Source organism: Callorhinchus milii, unplaced genomic scaffold (assembly GCF_018977255.1).
Source record: "Callorhinchus milii isolate IMCB2004 unplaced genomic scaffold, IMCB_Cmil_1.0 Scaffold3, whole genome shotgun sequence".
Lineage (NCBI taxonomy): Eukaryota > Metazoa > Chordata > Chondrichthyes > Chimaeriformes > Callorhinchidae > Callorhinchus > Callorhinchus milii.
The window spans coordinates 36,977,652-36,994,629 of NW_024704744.1; the positions used below are offsets into that span (position 1 = coordinate 36,977,652).

Genomic DNA, 16,978 nt, shown 5'->3' on the forward strand with positions numbered 1-16,978 from the left:
CTGATCCCCTCACCCCCTGATCCCTCACCCCTGATCCCTCACCCCCTGATCCCTCACCCCTGACCCCTCACCCCTGATCCCCTCACCCCCTGATCCCCTCACCCCCTGATCCCCTCACCCCCTGATCCCCTCACCCCCTGATCCCCTCACCCCCTGATCCCCTCACCCCCTGATCCCCTCACCCCCCTGATCCCTCACCCCCTGATCCCCTCACCCCCTGATCCCCTCACCCCCTCACCCCCTGATCCCCTCACCCCCTGATCCCCTCACCCCCTGATCCCCTCACCCCCCTCACCCCTGACCCCCCCCCCTGATCCCCCCCCCTGATCCCCTCACCCCCTGATCCCCTCACCCCCGTCACCCCCCTCACCCCTGATTCCCTCACCCCCTGATCCCTCACCCCTGACCCCCTGATCCCCTCACCCCCTGATCCCCTCACCCCCTGATCCCCTCACCCCCTGATCCCCTCTCCCCCCCTCACCCCCTCACCCCCTGATCCCTTCTCCCCCTGATCTCACCCCCTCACCCCGTCACCCCCTGATCCCCTCACACTCTCACCTCTTGATCCCCTGACACTCTCATCCCCTTATCCCCTTACACCCCCTCACCCCCTCATCCCCTCACACCCTTATCCCCTCACACTCTCACGCCCTTATCCCCTCACCCCCTGATCCCCTCACACTCTCACCCCCTGATCTCCTCAACCCCGCTCAGCCCCCCGTAGCCCCTGATCCTTTCTCACTCTCACCCTTGATACCCTCTCACTCTCACCCCCTGATCCCCTCATACCCCTCACCCCCGATGCCTTCACACTCTCATCCCCTGATCCCCTCACACTCTCACCCCCTGATCCCCTCATACCCCCTCACCCCCGATGCCTTCACACTCTCATCCCCTGATCCCTCACACTCTCACCCCCGATCACCTCACACACTCTCACCCCTGATCCCTCACACACTCACCCCCTGAAAGCCTCACACACTCTCACCCCTGATCCCCTCTCACACTCTCTCACCCCTTTGATCCCGTCTCATACTCTCTCACTCCCTGATCCCTCTCACACTCTCAGCCTCTGATCCGCTCACACACTCTCAGCCCCCGATCTCCTCACACACTCTCACCCCCTGATCTCCTCACACACTCACCCCCGATCTCCTCACACTCTCTCACCCCCTGATCTCCTCACACACTCACCCCCTGATCTCCTCACACACTCTCACCCCTGATCCCCTCACACTCTCACCTCTTGATCCCCTGACACTCTCATCCCCTTATCCCCTTACACCCCCTCACCCCCTCATCCCCTCACACCCTTATCCCCTCACACTCTCACCCCCTGATCCCCTCAACCCCGCTCAGCCCCCCGTAGCCCCTGATCCTTTCTCACTCTCACCCTTGATACCCTCTCACTCTCACCCCCTGATCCCCTCATACCCCCTCACCCCCGATGCCTTCACACTCTCATCCCCTGATCCCCTCACACTCTCACCCCCTGATCCCCTCATACCCCCTCACCCCCGATGCCTTCACACTCTCATCCCCTGATCCCCTCACACTCTCACCCCCGATCACCTCACACACTCTCACCCCTGATCCCCTCACACACTCACCCCCTGAAAGCCTCACACACTCTCACCCCCTGATCCCCTCTCACACTCTCTCACCCCTTTGATCCCGTCTCATACTCTCTCACTCCCTGATCCCCTCTCACACTCTCAGCCTCTGATCCGCTCACACACTCTCAGCCCCCGATCTCCTCACACACTCTCACCCCCTGATCTCCTCACACACTCACCCCCGATCTCCTCACACTCTCTCACCCCCTGATCTCCTCACACACTCACCCCCTGATCTCCTCACACACTCTCACCCCTGATCCCCTCACACACTCACCCCCTGAAAGCCTCACACTCTCTCACCCCCTGAACGCCTCACACTCTCTCACCCCCTGATCCCCTCTCACTCCTTCACCCCTGATCTCCTCACACACTCTCACCCCCTGATCCCCTCTCACACTCTCTCACCCCTTTGATCCCGTCTCATACTCTCTCACTCCCTGATCCCCTCTCACACTCTCAGCCTCTGATCCGCTCACACACTCTCAGCCCCTGATCCCCTCACACTCTCTCAACCCCTGATCCCCTCACCACCTGATCCCCTCACACTCTCTCAACCCCTGATCCCCTCACCCCCTGATCCCCTCACACTCTCAACCACTGATCCCCTCACACCCCCTCAACCCCTGATCCCCTCACACTCTCACCCCCTGATCCCCTCACACTCTCTCCCCTGATCCCCTCACACTCTCACCCCCTGATCCACTCACACTCTCTCCCCCTGATCCCCTCACACTCTCATCCCCTGATCCCCTCACACTCTCTCCCCCTGATCCCCTCTCACTCTCTCACCCCCTGATCCCTTCACACTCTCATCCCCTGATCCCCTCACACTCTCACCCCCTGATCCCCTCACACTCTCACCTCCTGATCCCCTCACAGTCTCACCCCCTGATCCCTTCACTCTCTCACCCCCTGATCCCCTCAAACTCTTACCCCCTGATCCCCTCACACTCTCTCACCCCCCTTATCTCCTTACACTCTCACCCCCTGATCCCCCTCACACTCTCACTCTCTGATCCTCTCACACCCCCTCACCTCCTGATCTCCTCACACTCTCATCCCCTGATCCCCTCACAATCTCTCAACCCCTGATCCCCTCACACTCTCACCCCCTGATCCCTTCACACTCTCATCCCCTGATCCCCTCACACTCTCATCCCCTGATCCGCTCACACTCTCATCCCCTGATCCCCTCACAGTCTCACCCCTGATCCCCTCACACTCTCATCCCCTGATCCCCTCACAATCTCTCAACCCCCGATCCCCCTCACACTCTCTCACCCCCTGGTCCCCTCACACTCTCACCCCCTGATCCCCTCACACTCTCACCCCCCTTATCCCCTACACTCTCACCCCGATCCCCCTCACACTCTCTCACCTCCTGATTCCCTCACACTCTCTCACCCCCTGATCCCCTCACACTCTCATCCCTTGATCCCCTCACAGTCTCACCCCCTGATCCCTTCTCACTCTCTCACCCCCTGATCCCCTCACACTCTCTCACCCCCCTTATCTCCTCAAACTCTTACCCCCTGATCCCCCTCACACTCTCACCTGCTGATCCCCTCACACTCTCTCACCCCCTTATCCCCTCACACTCTCACCCCGTGATCCCCCTCACGCTCTCTCACCCTGTGATCCCCCTTATACTCTCTCACACTCCGATCTCCTCACTCTCTCATCCCTGATCCCCAAGTCATGTTGCCTGACATATGTAGATAAAAAAGCAGAATATAACCAGGGGGTAACTGGAAACAAAAGTGGCTGCTCGATTGTCAGTCTGGTGCAGTGGTAGCATTCTCGTTTCGGTGAGTCAGAAAGTTCTGGGTTCAAGCCCCACGTCGGGAATCATACGGTCAAAAATGACACTCCAATGTAGTGCAGGAGTGATGTTAAACCTTCGGGTGAGACATTAAACCGAGATCTCAAACTGGCTGTTCAGGTGGAAGTTAAAGATCCCAAGGCACTATTTGAAAAAAGAAGGGAGTTTCTCAGTGTCTTCGCCAACAAATCCCACAAATAAATTGGTCACTCACTCCATTCTTGCTTGTGGGACACTTCCGTACGCAATTGGCTGGTGCATTTCACCTACAGAATACACGGTCAATCCATATAATCAATTTACAGTGTATCATATGAAGCGGTTTGAGAGATTGTGATGACGTAAGGTGCTATATCAAATGCAAGGATGATGGTAGAGTGGGGGACTTGCAACAGGCCTGTGTTGGGTGAGTGGACAAGATGAGCAGAGGAGTGGGGTACGAAAAGATCAGAGATAGGGAGATGCTCGGCCATGAAGGAATTTATACATGAGGGTGAAGACCTTGAAATTGGTCCGTTGATATTGTAGGGTCAAACCCCAGGTCAGGACTTGAGCACCTGCAGTTTGGTGTGTTGAACACCGCATTATCGAAGGTGCGTCCTTCAGATGAGAAGTCTTGCGTCTGTTCTCCAGATAATAATAGTAACCTTTGCATTTGATGTAGCACCTTATCGTGTTGTCGAGAGCTTCACAGGATATACGGTAAAGTCTAGTGACTGCATGTTTTATGGATGAAATGTGGCAACCAATTATGCCAAGCAGATAAATATAAATATAAGATCCCTTGATACAAGAGGGAAGATTCTCCTGGCGCCCTGACCAACATTCCTTGAGTTGAATTGGTAAACATGTTGCACGTAGCAAAGTATTTATGGGGCGTTTGCTACGTGCAACACGTTTACCGCATCTGTCTACACTTGACCATAATTACTATAAAAAACGAAATCTCAACTGAGGTTTCATTGAAGCGTTTCATCGAGATAAGGCACTATAAAAATGAATAGAATGATGCATGGAACAAGAGCTTGTACTATGTATGTAGCATCTTCGTGTAGGATAACATCTCAGAATGCTTTATAGTGCTGGAAATAAACACAGTGAGTAAGGGAGAGGGCAGAGTGAGAGGTGATTGGAGGCTGATATTATTTAATAATAATTTGTATGTATATAGTACCTGTCACATAATGGAACATCACAAAGTGCTTATGTGGAATAAGGATGTTTAGCTAAGCATTGTAAGCCGAGACCTTGACCTGCAGAGAGTTGACATATCACTCGTATTTGTGAGATTTAGTTTTATCAAAGAAGAATGTGGCCTGAAAAAAAATGCAAATAGACTTATAATGATATTAATCATATATTCATTATTATGAAATATTAAATGATTATATTATTAATAATCCTTGCACCTGATCACCACCTTTCATGTTAGGAGGACGTCTCGAGGCTGTATCACAGGATATATTGTGCAGTGTAGTAGTGTAGTATTTTGTGGAGAGCCATGGCAGCTAATTTGCAAACAAACTGTAATGTAGGCTCTTCGATTTTATCTGGGGCATTGTTGACCAGAACATCAGGAGAAATTCCCTTTTCTTTTCAAATAGTGCCATGGGATCTTTAACATCTGCCTGAACAGTGAAATGAAAGTGTCAGTCTAGACCGTATGAGCTCAAAGTCCCGACGTGGGACTTGAACTGACAACCTTCTGTCCCAAAGGCGAGAGTGCTGCAAGCTGAGCCAGACTGACAGCTTAAAGGCTGACTTGAGTAATAAAAAGCATTGTTATACTTCAGGTGAAATTCTTTTAATGTCTTAATCGCAATATGCATTCCTCTGTTTAAAATGGTTCCATGTTCTGCAGATACTAACATGTTTCTGTTTCTTTTAGTGGTGTCAGAGAATCCCACAAGTTTTACAATCACTGTTACATCTGATGCTGGCGAAAATGAGGAAAGTAAGTACTAACATTTGATAGAAGAAGCACATTATTTAGGATGGGCTTTCAGTTACTGGGCAGATTTTATGTGAATAACTTGATATCCCATCTTGCAGCTTCATTAAATGTGTAATATTTGACTTGCTGGAATGCTGCTACAAGAGTAGATGTATTAATAGGGAATTCCATGAGTCACAGCTATGAGTTTGTGAGATTTAAGAAATTCCATTGGCACAAGCTGGCAGAAATCACTGTGTTTTCAGACCACCTCGTCGCTTGGTGCTTTGATTCCAGAATTATTGCTGTTCTGAAAGATTGCCTGATATCAAGACCTGTTTGAGTTCTTAATATTTTCTCTAATTTAGTCTCGACCAAACTAAGGCTATCCTGCTCAGCTCCCAACAACAACAACAACAACAAATTACATTTGTGTAGCGCCTTTCACGTTAGGAGGACACCCCGACAGTACCTCGCTGGCTTAGCGCTGGTTGTTTGTTTGAATTCATGGAGTTACCATGGAACCCCAGCATTTTGTTGGATCCTCAACACTTCTTCAAACCTTTTATCCAGGCTCTTGACAGTCTACTTTCTTCTATCTCTGCAACATCAGCCACTTCCACCAGCACATCACTTCCAGCACAGCCAAAATACGTCCGTGCCTTTGTCACCTCCACACTCGACCAGTATCTTGTTTCCTAGCCTCCCCGCCTTTGCTCTCCACAGCCTCTACCATCCACATTGTTGAGATCTTTCAGAACTCTGCAGTTAGCAACCTTTCCCCGGCTCCCCAGCAGATTGACTTTAAAATTCTTGTCCTCACCTTCATAACCTTGTCCCTCTGTAGTTTGGAATCCTAGTTTGACACCCACACCCCCTTCACTCTGCCAACTTTTCATGTCCCCTAATCTGCTCCATTTCACTGCTGGCAAGCCTGTTAGCCACAGACTTGCTACTCCAGAACTCTTCCAGAATCTCTCTGCCTTGTCCCTCTCTCCGCTTTCAAAACCTGTCTAAAAATCTCTTTTGAACTTCTCTTTTGAACGCCTTTCCTCAGGTCCCTCACAATCAAGCTCCCACTTAGACTTTGTAAAGCACTTTTCATGTAGATACTCATCTACATGAAAAGTGCTGTATGAATGCAAATAGTTGTTTTTCTAGTGGTGCTGTCTGTCTCCATCTATGTTTTTTGTATGAGTTGCAAGCAATTGTCAGGTTTGCAAAGGGTGTCTGTTAGTGCAGAGTCAATTGGGGCATTTAATAAAGAAACAAAAACAGAAGTTGTTGGGAACGTGCAGGTCAGGTAGCATCTATGGAGAAAGGAGAGTGAGTCAATGTTTCGGGCCCATGACCCTTCGTCAGAACGCATGTCCACGACCCTTTGTCAGCGTTCTGACAAAAGGTTGTGGACCCGAAACGTTGACCCACTTTCCTTTCTCCATAGATGCTGCCTGACCTGCTGAGTGTTCCCAGCAAATGCGATAGCAATGTGCCCTGTGAAAGAGCTAACGTATCAGAATCCAGCTTGTGAAGAACTTTGTATTCATAATATGGTGTAGTTACAATGCTTATTTAAATAAGGATTTAAAAAGGATCTGGGTGCATGTTCAAGTACAGCGGTTGATTACCAGTAGTTAATGTGGCCTGATAACTGTTCTATAATTTTTTTTACAAGCTGTCGAGGCAACTCTCCAATTCACGTATGTAGACAAATATCCAGATGGCCCACCACTTTTTGAAATTATTGGGCAAGAAAACCTGCAGAGCTTGGATGTCATAGATGTGATGACACTATTACAACAGACGGTAAGGAGCATTGAGATTTGTTGTTCTTCATATAAGCTTTGTTCATCAGGTCGCAACAGAGCAAAGATTTGCAACACATCCATTGTAACTTTTTCATTATTTTACCTTCCCTATAGCTCAGTGGGTTGTGTGGTACTGGTTATGTTTAATAAATAGCTATTTGGGATGTAGAGATATAAAGGGGTTTAATGAAAAGGTGGGAGATTGGGATTAAAAGATTTGCCAAGATCTAATAAACTGGTGGAACAGGCCCGTGGGGCTGAATGGCCTCCTGTTCCTGTTTTGCTTTTGTTCCAATTAGCTTGTGTGTCGCATGCCAGTCTGGCTCAGTGGTAGCACTCACCTCTGAGTCAGAAGACTGTGGGTTCAAATCCCACATTAGAACTTGAATTCACGTAGTTTACAATGACACTTCAATACAGTGCTGGTGGTATGTTGCATTGTTGGAGATGCCATCCTTCGGATGAGACTTAAACCAAAGTTCATCTGTCTGTTCAGGTGGACATTAAAGATCCCATGGCACAATTCAAAAAGAGAAGGGAGTTTTTCCTGGTGTCCTGGCCAACAAACCCCCAAATAAAATTGTTCACTTACTCGACTGCTGTTTTGGGACATTGCTATGCACAATTGTGCTGCCAAGTTTGGCTACAAATACACAGTCACTCCATTTCACAGTAAATCCTGTGAAGTGCTTTCAGATGTCTTTCTGATGTGATAAGGCGCTATACCAAATCCAAGGATTATAATTTTGTATTATTATTAGGTTATACAATAATAATATCAAACATAGGTTATACCAAACAACAACAACAACAAGATTACATTTGTATAGCACCTTTCTCGTCGGGAGGACGTTGCAAGGCGCTGGACAGAGTACAGCATTTCAGACCCGGGGTGGGGGAAGGGAGGGGAAGGGGGGTGGCCAATTGCATGGTCGAAGAGGAGGGTCTTGAGACAGGACTTGAAGGAGGCTAATGAGGGGGCGAGGCGGAGTGATTGGGGGATGGAATTCCAGAGGTTGGGGGCAGAGTGACTGAAGGCTCTCCCACCAGTGGTGGGGCGGATGGGTCGGGGGATGTGTAGGAGGCCGGAGCCGGCTGAGCGGAGGGGACGGGCGGGTTGGTAGGGGGTTAGGAGGTCGCAGAGGTAGGGTGGGGCGAGACCATGGAGGGCTATGTAGGTGAGAACCAGAAACTTGAACTGGATCCTCTGAAGGATAGGGAGTCAATGGAGTTGGGCGAGAGTGGGGGAGATGGGGTCACGGAGTTTGGTGCGGGAGAGGACACGGGCTGCAGAGTTCTGGATTATTTGCAGCCTGTGGAGGGAGGAGTTAGGAAGGCCGACAAGCAGAGCGTTTGCTTAGTGAGCCTGGAGTGGAGACGTTGAGAGAGATAGGAATCGAACCAGGCAAGGGCAGATCCGTGAAGATTGAGTAAAGAGGAAAGGCTGTGTATGAGGATGGAGTGGTCGACAGTGTCGAAGGCAGCAGAGAAGTCGAGGAGGACAAGGAGGCAGAGGGAGCCCTGATCACATGTTCAGAATGTCATTAGTGACTTTGACCAGGGCTGTTTCCGTGCTGTGGGCAGCTCGGAAGCCGGATTGGAGGGATTCAAAGAGGGAATGGCGAGAGAGAAAGGAGCGGAGCTGGGACGCGACAACTCATTCCAGGACCTTGGAGAGGAATGGGAGGTTAGAGATGGGGCGGTAGCTGGAGAGGAGGGATGGATCCAGGGAAGGTTTTTTCAAGATGGGGGTGATGACGGCTGTTTTTAGGGGGGTGGGAACTGAACCGGTGGACAGGGAGAGATTGATGACATCGGGCAGGAGAGGGGCCAAAAGGTGGTGTTGGGAAATGAGCAGGTGGTGGGTTTGAGTTTGCGGACAGTCGTGGTGAGGGAGGAGGGAGAGATAGGGTCGAAGGACTATATAGGGAAGGATGGGTGGGGGATCATGAGGGAGAGGTGATGTGGGGGTGGCTGTGGACGGGGCAGAGGTGGCTGAACGTATCCCCTCGATTTTAGATTCAAGGAAGTCTAACATCTCCTCACAGTTGGAGTTTGAGGAGAGGATGGGCAAGGCATGGGAAGGTGGACGGAGGAGACGGTTAGTGGTGGAAAAGAGAAGCCTGGGGTTGTCCTTTGCCTCCAAGATAACCTTGGAGTAGACGGAGGATTTGGCAGAGACAAGAGCGCAGCAGTAGTTCTTGGTGTGGACCATTAGTTTGGATTTGGTCCAGGCGCGTTCAGCAGCTCGCACTTGTACCTTGAGGGAATGGAGATGGCTGGTGTACCAGGGGGATTTACGTGAGTATGAGGCAGTTCGGGAGGTGAGGTGGGCAAGGGAGTCCAGAATGGAGGAGACGGAGTTGTGGAGAAAGGGGAGTGAGGAGGGGAGATCAGTCAGGGAGGGCCAGAGGTGTAGGAGTTCAGATGACTCCAGGGCAGTGGAGAGGGAGAGGGAGGAAATTATTTTCCAAGGACGGTATGTAAATGTGAAGGGAGAAGCAGAGGGAGGCCGTGGGGGAGTCGAGGAGGGATAGGAGTCAGGGCAGGCGGAGGGAGAGGAGGGTTGAGCGGGAGTAGCGGAGGGAAGGAAATGGGGTCGGGGACATCTTGGGGAAACAGCTCAGGTCAAACAATAATAATTTAGCCACTCAATCCATAGCTGTTTGTGGGACACTGCTGTGCGCGATTGGCTGCCGCTCTTCTCCCACAAATATAGTGAATTCACTTCACAGTATATTCTGTGATACTCTTTGAGACGTCTAGAAGGATTATTATTATTATAGCCTGAAATCCCACTGGATCCACTCAGGCTTGAACCATTTTAAGTGAATAAAGTGCCTGAAAAAAGTCCCTTTTATGAAGTGGGCTCTGTGAAGAGGAGGCTGGCTCTGAGGAGACAGAGTTATCCAAGACAGTTATTAATTGTTGACTTGTCTTTGGGGCTCATCATGAGCCTTGGGAGTGAAGATATGTTAGGTAATCCTACCAGGAGGACAAGTTGAGTGCTGGACATTGTCATTTAATTATTTTAACCATAATAATAATAATAATAATAATGATAATGATAATAATAATCCTTGCATTTGAGACAATGCCTTATCACGTCTTTGAGACATCTCAGTGTGAAACGCGGCACCCAATCGCGCACAGCAGTGTCCCACAAACAGCTGTGGATTGAGTGATCACGTTACTATTATTATTTTTTTGGAGGGATTATTACCCGTGGTAAGCGATCCTTCAATCGACTAACATATTGGGGTAACAGCAGTTAGTAACAGGATTTGTTAATATCAACTGCAGGTTTCAAATGTTCAAATAGAGACTCTTGATGGAATCATGGGGACCCACAGGAACTCTGCTCTGAAATGACCAGAGGTAGATTGCAGAGTTTCTGAAAGATTGAACATGATGGACACACTTTCAGTTACTACCAGGGTTCCTCAGATGTGATTTGAAGTTGATATTAACAGCTCCTGTTGTGAATTGATGCAAAATAGACTCCATTGTTTCCTTTGCTGTGTTTTGTGGTTTAACTAGTATTGTTATTGTATTGCTTCATTTTTCCTACTGTGTTTTATAAGATTGTAATCATATTTAACCATGAATGCCAAACTAATTGGAGTAAGACCTGTCTTTGAGGAGCCCACACTAAAAGCCGTGTAAATCACTTCATTCAGCTCATCTTTTAATTCAATAAAACTCCATAAAAATTCACACAGGCTCTCAGTTTTAATGATATATCATTCTCGTAAAGTTAAAGGGATAGGGAATAGTAAAAACTAACCCTTCTATGGATTGCAAGTTGCAAGATTGACATCCTGTAAGAAGTGTTAGAACAGCAATACGGAACTATCTGAAATGGACTTTATTTAAAAAATATTTTTCATCTTCCAAATACATTACAAAAATATTGAAACTGAAAGTAAGCAGCGAGACTCCGTTTTGAGACTAGAATTTTATAAAGTTAACAACCAGTGTTTTTATTTATTGATTCCATTTGGTACAGTGATTCATTGATTTACTGGCAGAGAAAGTTCCACAGATCAGAGATAAACAGATACCTTTTTCAGTTAAAGGGAAAATATGCTCCAGCAATATGCTGCTCCATTGCTATATGAACTGCAGACTGATAATCTACTCAATAAATTGCCCAACCAGCACTGAATTTTGGCTCTTGTTTCAGTTATTTGCTGATTCAGTTTCCCCCAAACGGTTTGGCAGCGATGTCACTCACATCTGTTCAAAGCTGGTGGAAGTTTGTAGCACACTTCTGAATAAAAGCCAACCTTGGTCAGGGTCATTGCTAAACTTTATGTATCTTATCCTCTTAAAAAAAAAAGTGCCTTATCAAGTCTTCGAGATATCTGAAAGCGCTTCACAGAATATACTGTAAAGTGAATTGACCGTAAATTTTGTGAGCGAAACACCCTATGTCGGGACTTTGAACTCACAGTCTAGGCTGACACTCCATTGGAGATACTACACTGAGATCTTGTCTGCCTATTTTATGCACAAATTAAAGATCCTGTGGCACAGTTTGAAAAGAGATGTGAGTTTCTCCTGTCCAATAATCCCCCAAAAATGTGCACAAATTAGCTACTGCATTCACCTACAAAAAATCCACACTTCAAATTAAATCACATGAATTCATTGAGATGTCCTCCCGAGGTGAAAGATGCTGTGACCGAATAATTGGTAAGAAACATGTGGGTGATCCTTTAATCTGTGATTCGGTTAGTGATTCTTGTACACTATATCTTCCTTAACAGGCAGAAGAAAACATTGGAATGGTGATGATATTTACCTTAGTGACTGCTGTACAAGAAAAACTAAATGAAATTGTAGATCAAATAAAGTCTTGCAAAGAGGAGGAAAAAATACTAAAAGAAAAAGAAGCTGAAGAAGTGGAAAAGGTTTGTAGATAATTATTTTGGTGTCATATTTTATCCTAATAAAGATTTGTACATAGTTTCAAAGGGATACTGTTTTCATTCTGTGCTATTAAGGGAGAATGTCTATGGTGCATTGTATGAGGCTGAGATTGCTAAACTGAATTCAGAAGCCACAGAGCAGTAGTATTAAAATCTATAATCCATTAAATATGTATATTATCCCATTCTAGTAATAATTTTTAAAAAAATAAACATGGTTGTGGACCAAACTGGCAAAGGTTATTATGCCTAAACTATCTTTGTTTAAACAAGTGAAGTAAATTTAAAATTCAATATAGTCTAAGTGAATCAAAATATTTGGGGGTGGTGTTGCAAAGGTTTTTCTTCTACATCCAGGGCAATCCCAATATCGTACCATTGCATAATGTTGAATTTTCATACAGTGTATCTCTGTCGTAATGTGGTAGGTGGTTGACTGTAAAATCCTACCAATGTCATAAATGGAGTGAAATCACCTGTTAGTGCTTCCACAGTCATTGTGCATCAGTATAGGTGGCAGGCAGCCTGCTCCAAAGGCACTTCAAAAAGCCATGGCTGATCTCCCAGTTATCAGCTTGTTGTCACTTGCACAGTGTGAAGGAAGTCACATCGGCAGTAACCTTGTGATTGAGAAGTTGACCCAATTTTTTTTGGGTGTACCAGTTGGCTTATTGAGTGCCAATGGAGCTGTCAACATGCATTTTGGATTCTATGGGGTATGTAAATTTTGGAGTTTACACCATCTTACAATGTTTTTTAAGTGGATATAGTAGCAGCTGTTTATGTACGCATTTTAACTGTAATAGGATTGCAAGCTAATTTCAAAACAGAACACAAGTTAATCTGTATAATGCTGGTTATCAAATGGATATAAATGTAGTTGTCCTTTTGCTTTGATATATTATGTTTTTATTTCAGTAAGTTTTTATAAATGTTAGATTTAAAGTTAAATGTAATTTTCCAAATGTAAGTTTTTATTTGATGAATGGGGTTCAGATGATTCTGATAATCTTTGCTTTGTGTTGCTGTTACCACTGTTTTAGACAACTGAAATTCCTTCAGGGCTCCACTTTTATATTCAGTGATTTGTATTTTATTTTTGCACTGTTATAGGCTCGCTTTCATGGCACTATAGTTACAATCGAAAACTTCCTATCTTGGAAAGCAAAATTTGATGCAGAGATAGCAGAATTCCAAAGAAAACGACAAAAGGAAGAGGAGCAGGCAGGAAAAGTTAAACTGACTGGTAAATTGTGTGTGTTTTGAGGTATATGTGAATACCAGCTATGCAGATGGCACATCGTACATTGTCGCTGAACATAATTACATGGACAATATATGGTAACATATAAGATCCAGTTTCTCCAAGGTTTTAACATACTATGCCAAATGTAAGGATTTTTATTTAACTTAATTTGCTTATCACTGATAATTAATATATTAAACTTTCACCTGGGCTCTGACCCACATACCTTTCGTCCACAACATCATCTGTCTCCATCACTATTTCACCACGAATGCTGCCAACAACTACTTGGACTACTTGCGGTAGTAACAACTACTTGTACATTTTAGCGCCCTTCGCGCAGGATAGGGATCAGAGAGCCTCAGAATGATCGGATTTTTTGACCAAGTCTTAAGAAGAGAATGAAAAATAGATAATGGAGGGGGATTTATGCAGGAAGTTTGAGTGATCAGCGGTGTACTGAGTGAAGGCCATCGGTAGAGCGCAGAGATCTGTGAACCTCAGCAGGTCTGAGCCTGCTGAGTGAAGGGGGAGGCAGTGGAGTGCGGTACGAGCAGGTCAGAAAGCTAGGCCATGGAGGGAATTGTAGCTGAAGGTGAGAATCTTGGAAGTCAATCCATTTGGAGGTGGGGAGCTAGAGGAGCTTGGGGTGAGAGGTATGTAGAGCTTGGCACGGTGAAGATGTGGCAGTGGAGTTTTGGATGAGCTGGACCTCGGGGTGGTGGAATTGGGAGACACTATTGAGGCGGGAGGTGATGAAGGCGTGCATGAGGGTTTCAGCGGCTACCTTTGTCAGCTTAGACTCAACTTTCCCAATGCCCTACTCACCAGCCTTCCCAGCTCCATCCTCCACAAGCTTCAAACCATTCTGAACTCTACAGCTCTATCCCTTTTCACAGGCTCGATGACCTTACTTCATCCTATCTCTAAAATCTCCTGTGACCGTTCTCCCCCATCTACTGCCTCTGCTCTACCAACTCCAGCTTGCTTCATGCCCCTACTTCCCACCACCGGCAGGCAAGCTTCAGCCACTTTGGCCTTCTCTCTGGAACTCTCTTCTGACATCTCTGCCTCATCACCTTTCTCTCTGCTTTCAAAACCCAATGTAAAGATGGATTTCCTTGACTTTGGTTTTGTTACCTTTCCTTACAACTACATTCCTCCCAGCCCAGACTCCCACTCTTGTCTTTGTAGAGAGCTTTGAGACGTTCTCCCTACGTGCCCCAACCCCCTTTTTCAGATCACGCCTGAAGACCTTCCTCTTCGACCGTGATTACGGTCATCGCCTCTCAGCTCGGCATCAAGCTCCACTTCTGTTAAGCGCTCCGAGATGCTGCCGTGCATGAAGGGCGCTATATAAATGTTATTATTGTAAAGAGGGAGGGGGTGGTTTTGAGGTTAAAGAAAAACGCATTATGGTTTTAGAGAGGGTCTTTTAAAATGAAATGCTGTATTAAATGAGTGTCATATATTTTGCAGGAAAGCAATTGTTTGAAACTGATCATAATCTGGATACATCCGACATCCAATTCTTAGAAGAAGGTATAGTACATCACTTGTCTGTTTACAATAAAACTGCCTATTCTCTACTGATGATACCAGTTTAAATATTAATAAGCATGTAAGAATTGATACCTGGGCTGTTAATGTAAGGTTTATAAAGCTGACATTTCAAAATCCCTTTCAATTAAATTGCTGCTCTGTTGTTTGCATTGTTACAATTTTTTAAATGTAATTAAATGGAGCGAAGGGTGATCAATTTAGATCTTTGTCTTTTCTAACTACATTTTGAATTGACTGCAGTTTTTAATAAAAATATACGTTTTGAGCATTGTATGGATCTACTTAGGAAGTAGAAATACTCAGGGATTTTGGCAAATGGAAGTAGGATTTAGGGGAGGTGGTAATGATCTGTGGCAGAGCCCATCTCCTATTCTTAAATTATTTTAGTGTCCTTTGATCTTTTAGGTATAGTAGTGTTTGAGGAAACCTAGTTAACTGGAAAACATATTAGTGTTGTAAATGAAGATTGTGTGATTTGATCAAAAAGTTAGTATTTTTACTTGGCTGCAGCATTGTACTAATAGTGCTGTTTATCTACCCGCAATAGGTAACAACGTAGAGGTCGATGAATCTCTGTTCCAAGATATGGATGATTTAGAATTAGACGATGAAGATGACCCAGATTATAATCCTGTGCATATTGGGAGTGATGAAGATTAAGTATTTTGAACTGAGTTTGTGAAACGTACCATTCACTGTGGCCCAATTATATAAGTGACTGAGGATGAGTTGCAGCATCTGTGACTTGTTTACATTGCAACTGGCATGACATTGCAACTTGACAAAATACCAACAGAATTATTTTAGCCTGTTATGTGCACTTCTGTATGATTCCATCACCACCTTTAATAAATTTTCTCAAATTGACACGGCTATATTTTGAACTTAATTAAAAAGTGTTTCTCTCTTTCTTTGTGCTATGGCAACTCTGCATGTGTGTGTGCGTGTCACTATTCCAATGCCCTCCTCGCTGCTCTCCCCAGCTCCACCATACACAAAATTAAATTAATTCAAAACTCTGCCGCTCGGATAATAATAATAATAACACTCACTTGCACAAAACTCTGTATCCCCATCACACCAGTCCTTGCCAGGCTCCCTTGCTCCCAATTACTGAACAGAGTGAATTCAAGATTCTCTCATTCGTTTTCAAATTGCGTCATGCCCTCGCACCTCCTTATCTATCCAATCTGCTTGTCCACCACCCCTACCTCTGCTTGGCTGGCTTCGGCTTCCTGTTTGTCCCTCGTCCCCTCCGCTCCACCATCAGTGTCCATGCCTTTAGCCGCTATGCCCCGAATCTCTGGAACTCTCCCTCAATCCCTCCACCTTGCCCCCTCCCTCCCTACCCGCTTTCAAATTCCACGTAAAGTCCTTTTTGATTGTGCTTACGGTTACCTCCCTCTCCCCCTGGCTTGGTGTCAGACTCGGCCACAGTCAAGCACTCCGGGACCCTACCCTGGGTGAAGGGCGCTATATAAATGCAAGTTGTTGTTTGTGTATCTGTGGGGGAGAGAGGAAGGGAGAACCACTCTCCCCAAATACAAGGCCAACTTTGATATGAGAATAGGCATTGAACAGATATGCATTGTGCTGTATATAACCATCGATGGCTTTCTAGCTACCACAAGAAAAGCCTTGCTATGCTTTCCATTTTAGGCCTTTTCTCTATTTTAGCATTGCATCTCCAGATGTTCCTCTGACTATTCTGGATGCCACTGATGGACACCAAGCCACTTCAAGGAATACTGGTTTAACTTTGATTTAAGATAGTATTCTGCAAGTAGTACTTATATATTGGCAACTCAATGGCAGTTGCCAGCATTTTTGGGATGGTATCAGAGAGTTTTGGTTATCAACTGGCTCAGCTTTCAATTTTTGAAGATATGTAAACTTTCATATTGCCTGTCACAATTTCCCCCTCACAGTAGGACAACAAAACGATGCAGCGCTGGTATGCTTGGAAGCCATAGTCAGTGGTAATCATTTTTTTCCAATGATATTAACAGGAATATAATACTTGGTGCTGAAATTAAACACAGCTGAAAAGGTG

At 46.0% G+C, this 16,978-nt stretch overlaps 1 protein-coding gene across 1 annotated transcript; it reads left to right on the plus strand.

Moving 5' to 3' along the window:
* Nucleotides 1-5,327: 5,327 nt before the first annotated feature.
* rwdd1 (RWD domain containing 1) lies at nucleotides 5,328-15,791 on the plus strand (the record flags this gene model as incomplete). The annotated part of the gene is given in 6 exon segments (NM_001292951.1): nucleotides 5,328-5,395; nucleotides 7,050-7,180; nucleotides 11,955-12,098; nucleotides 13,230-13,362; nucleotides 14,842-14,904; nucleotides 15,473-15,791. Coding segments are annotated over 6 exon segments (652 nt in total), but the record flags the coding sequence as incomplete, so codon positions are not given.
* Between the last annotated feature and the right edge of the window lie 1,187 nt (nucleotides 15,792-16,978).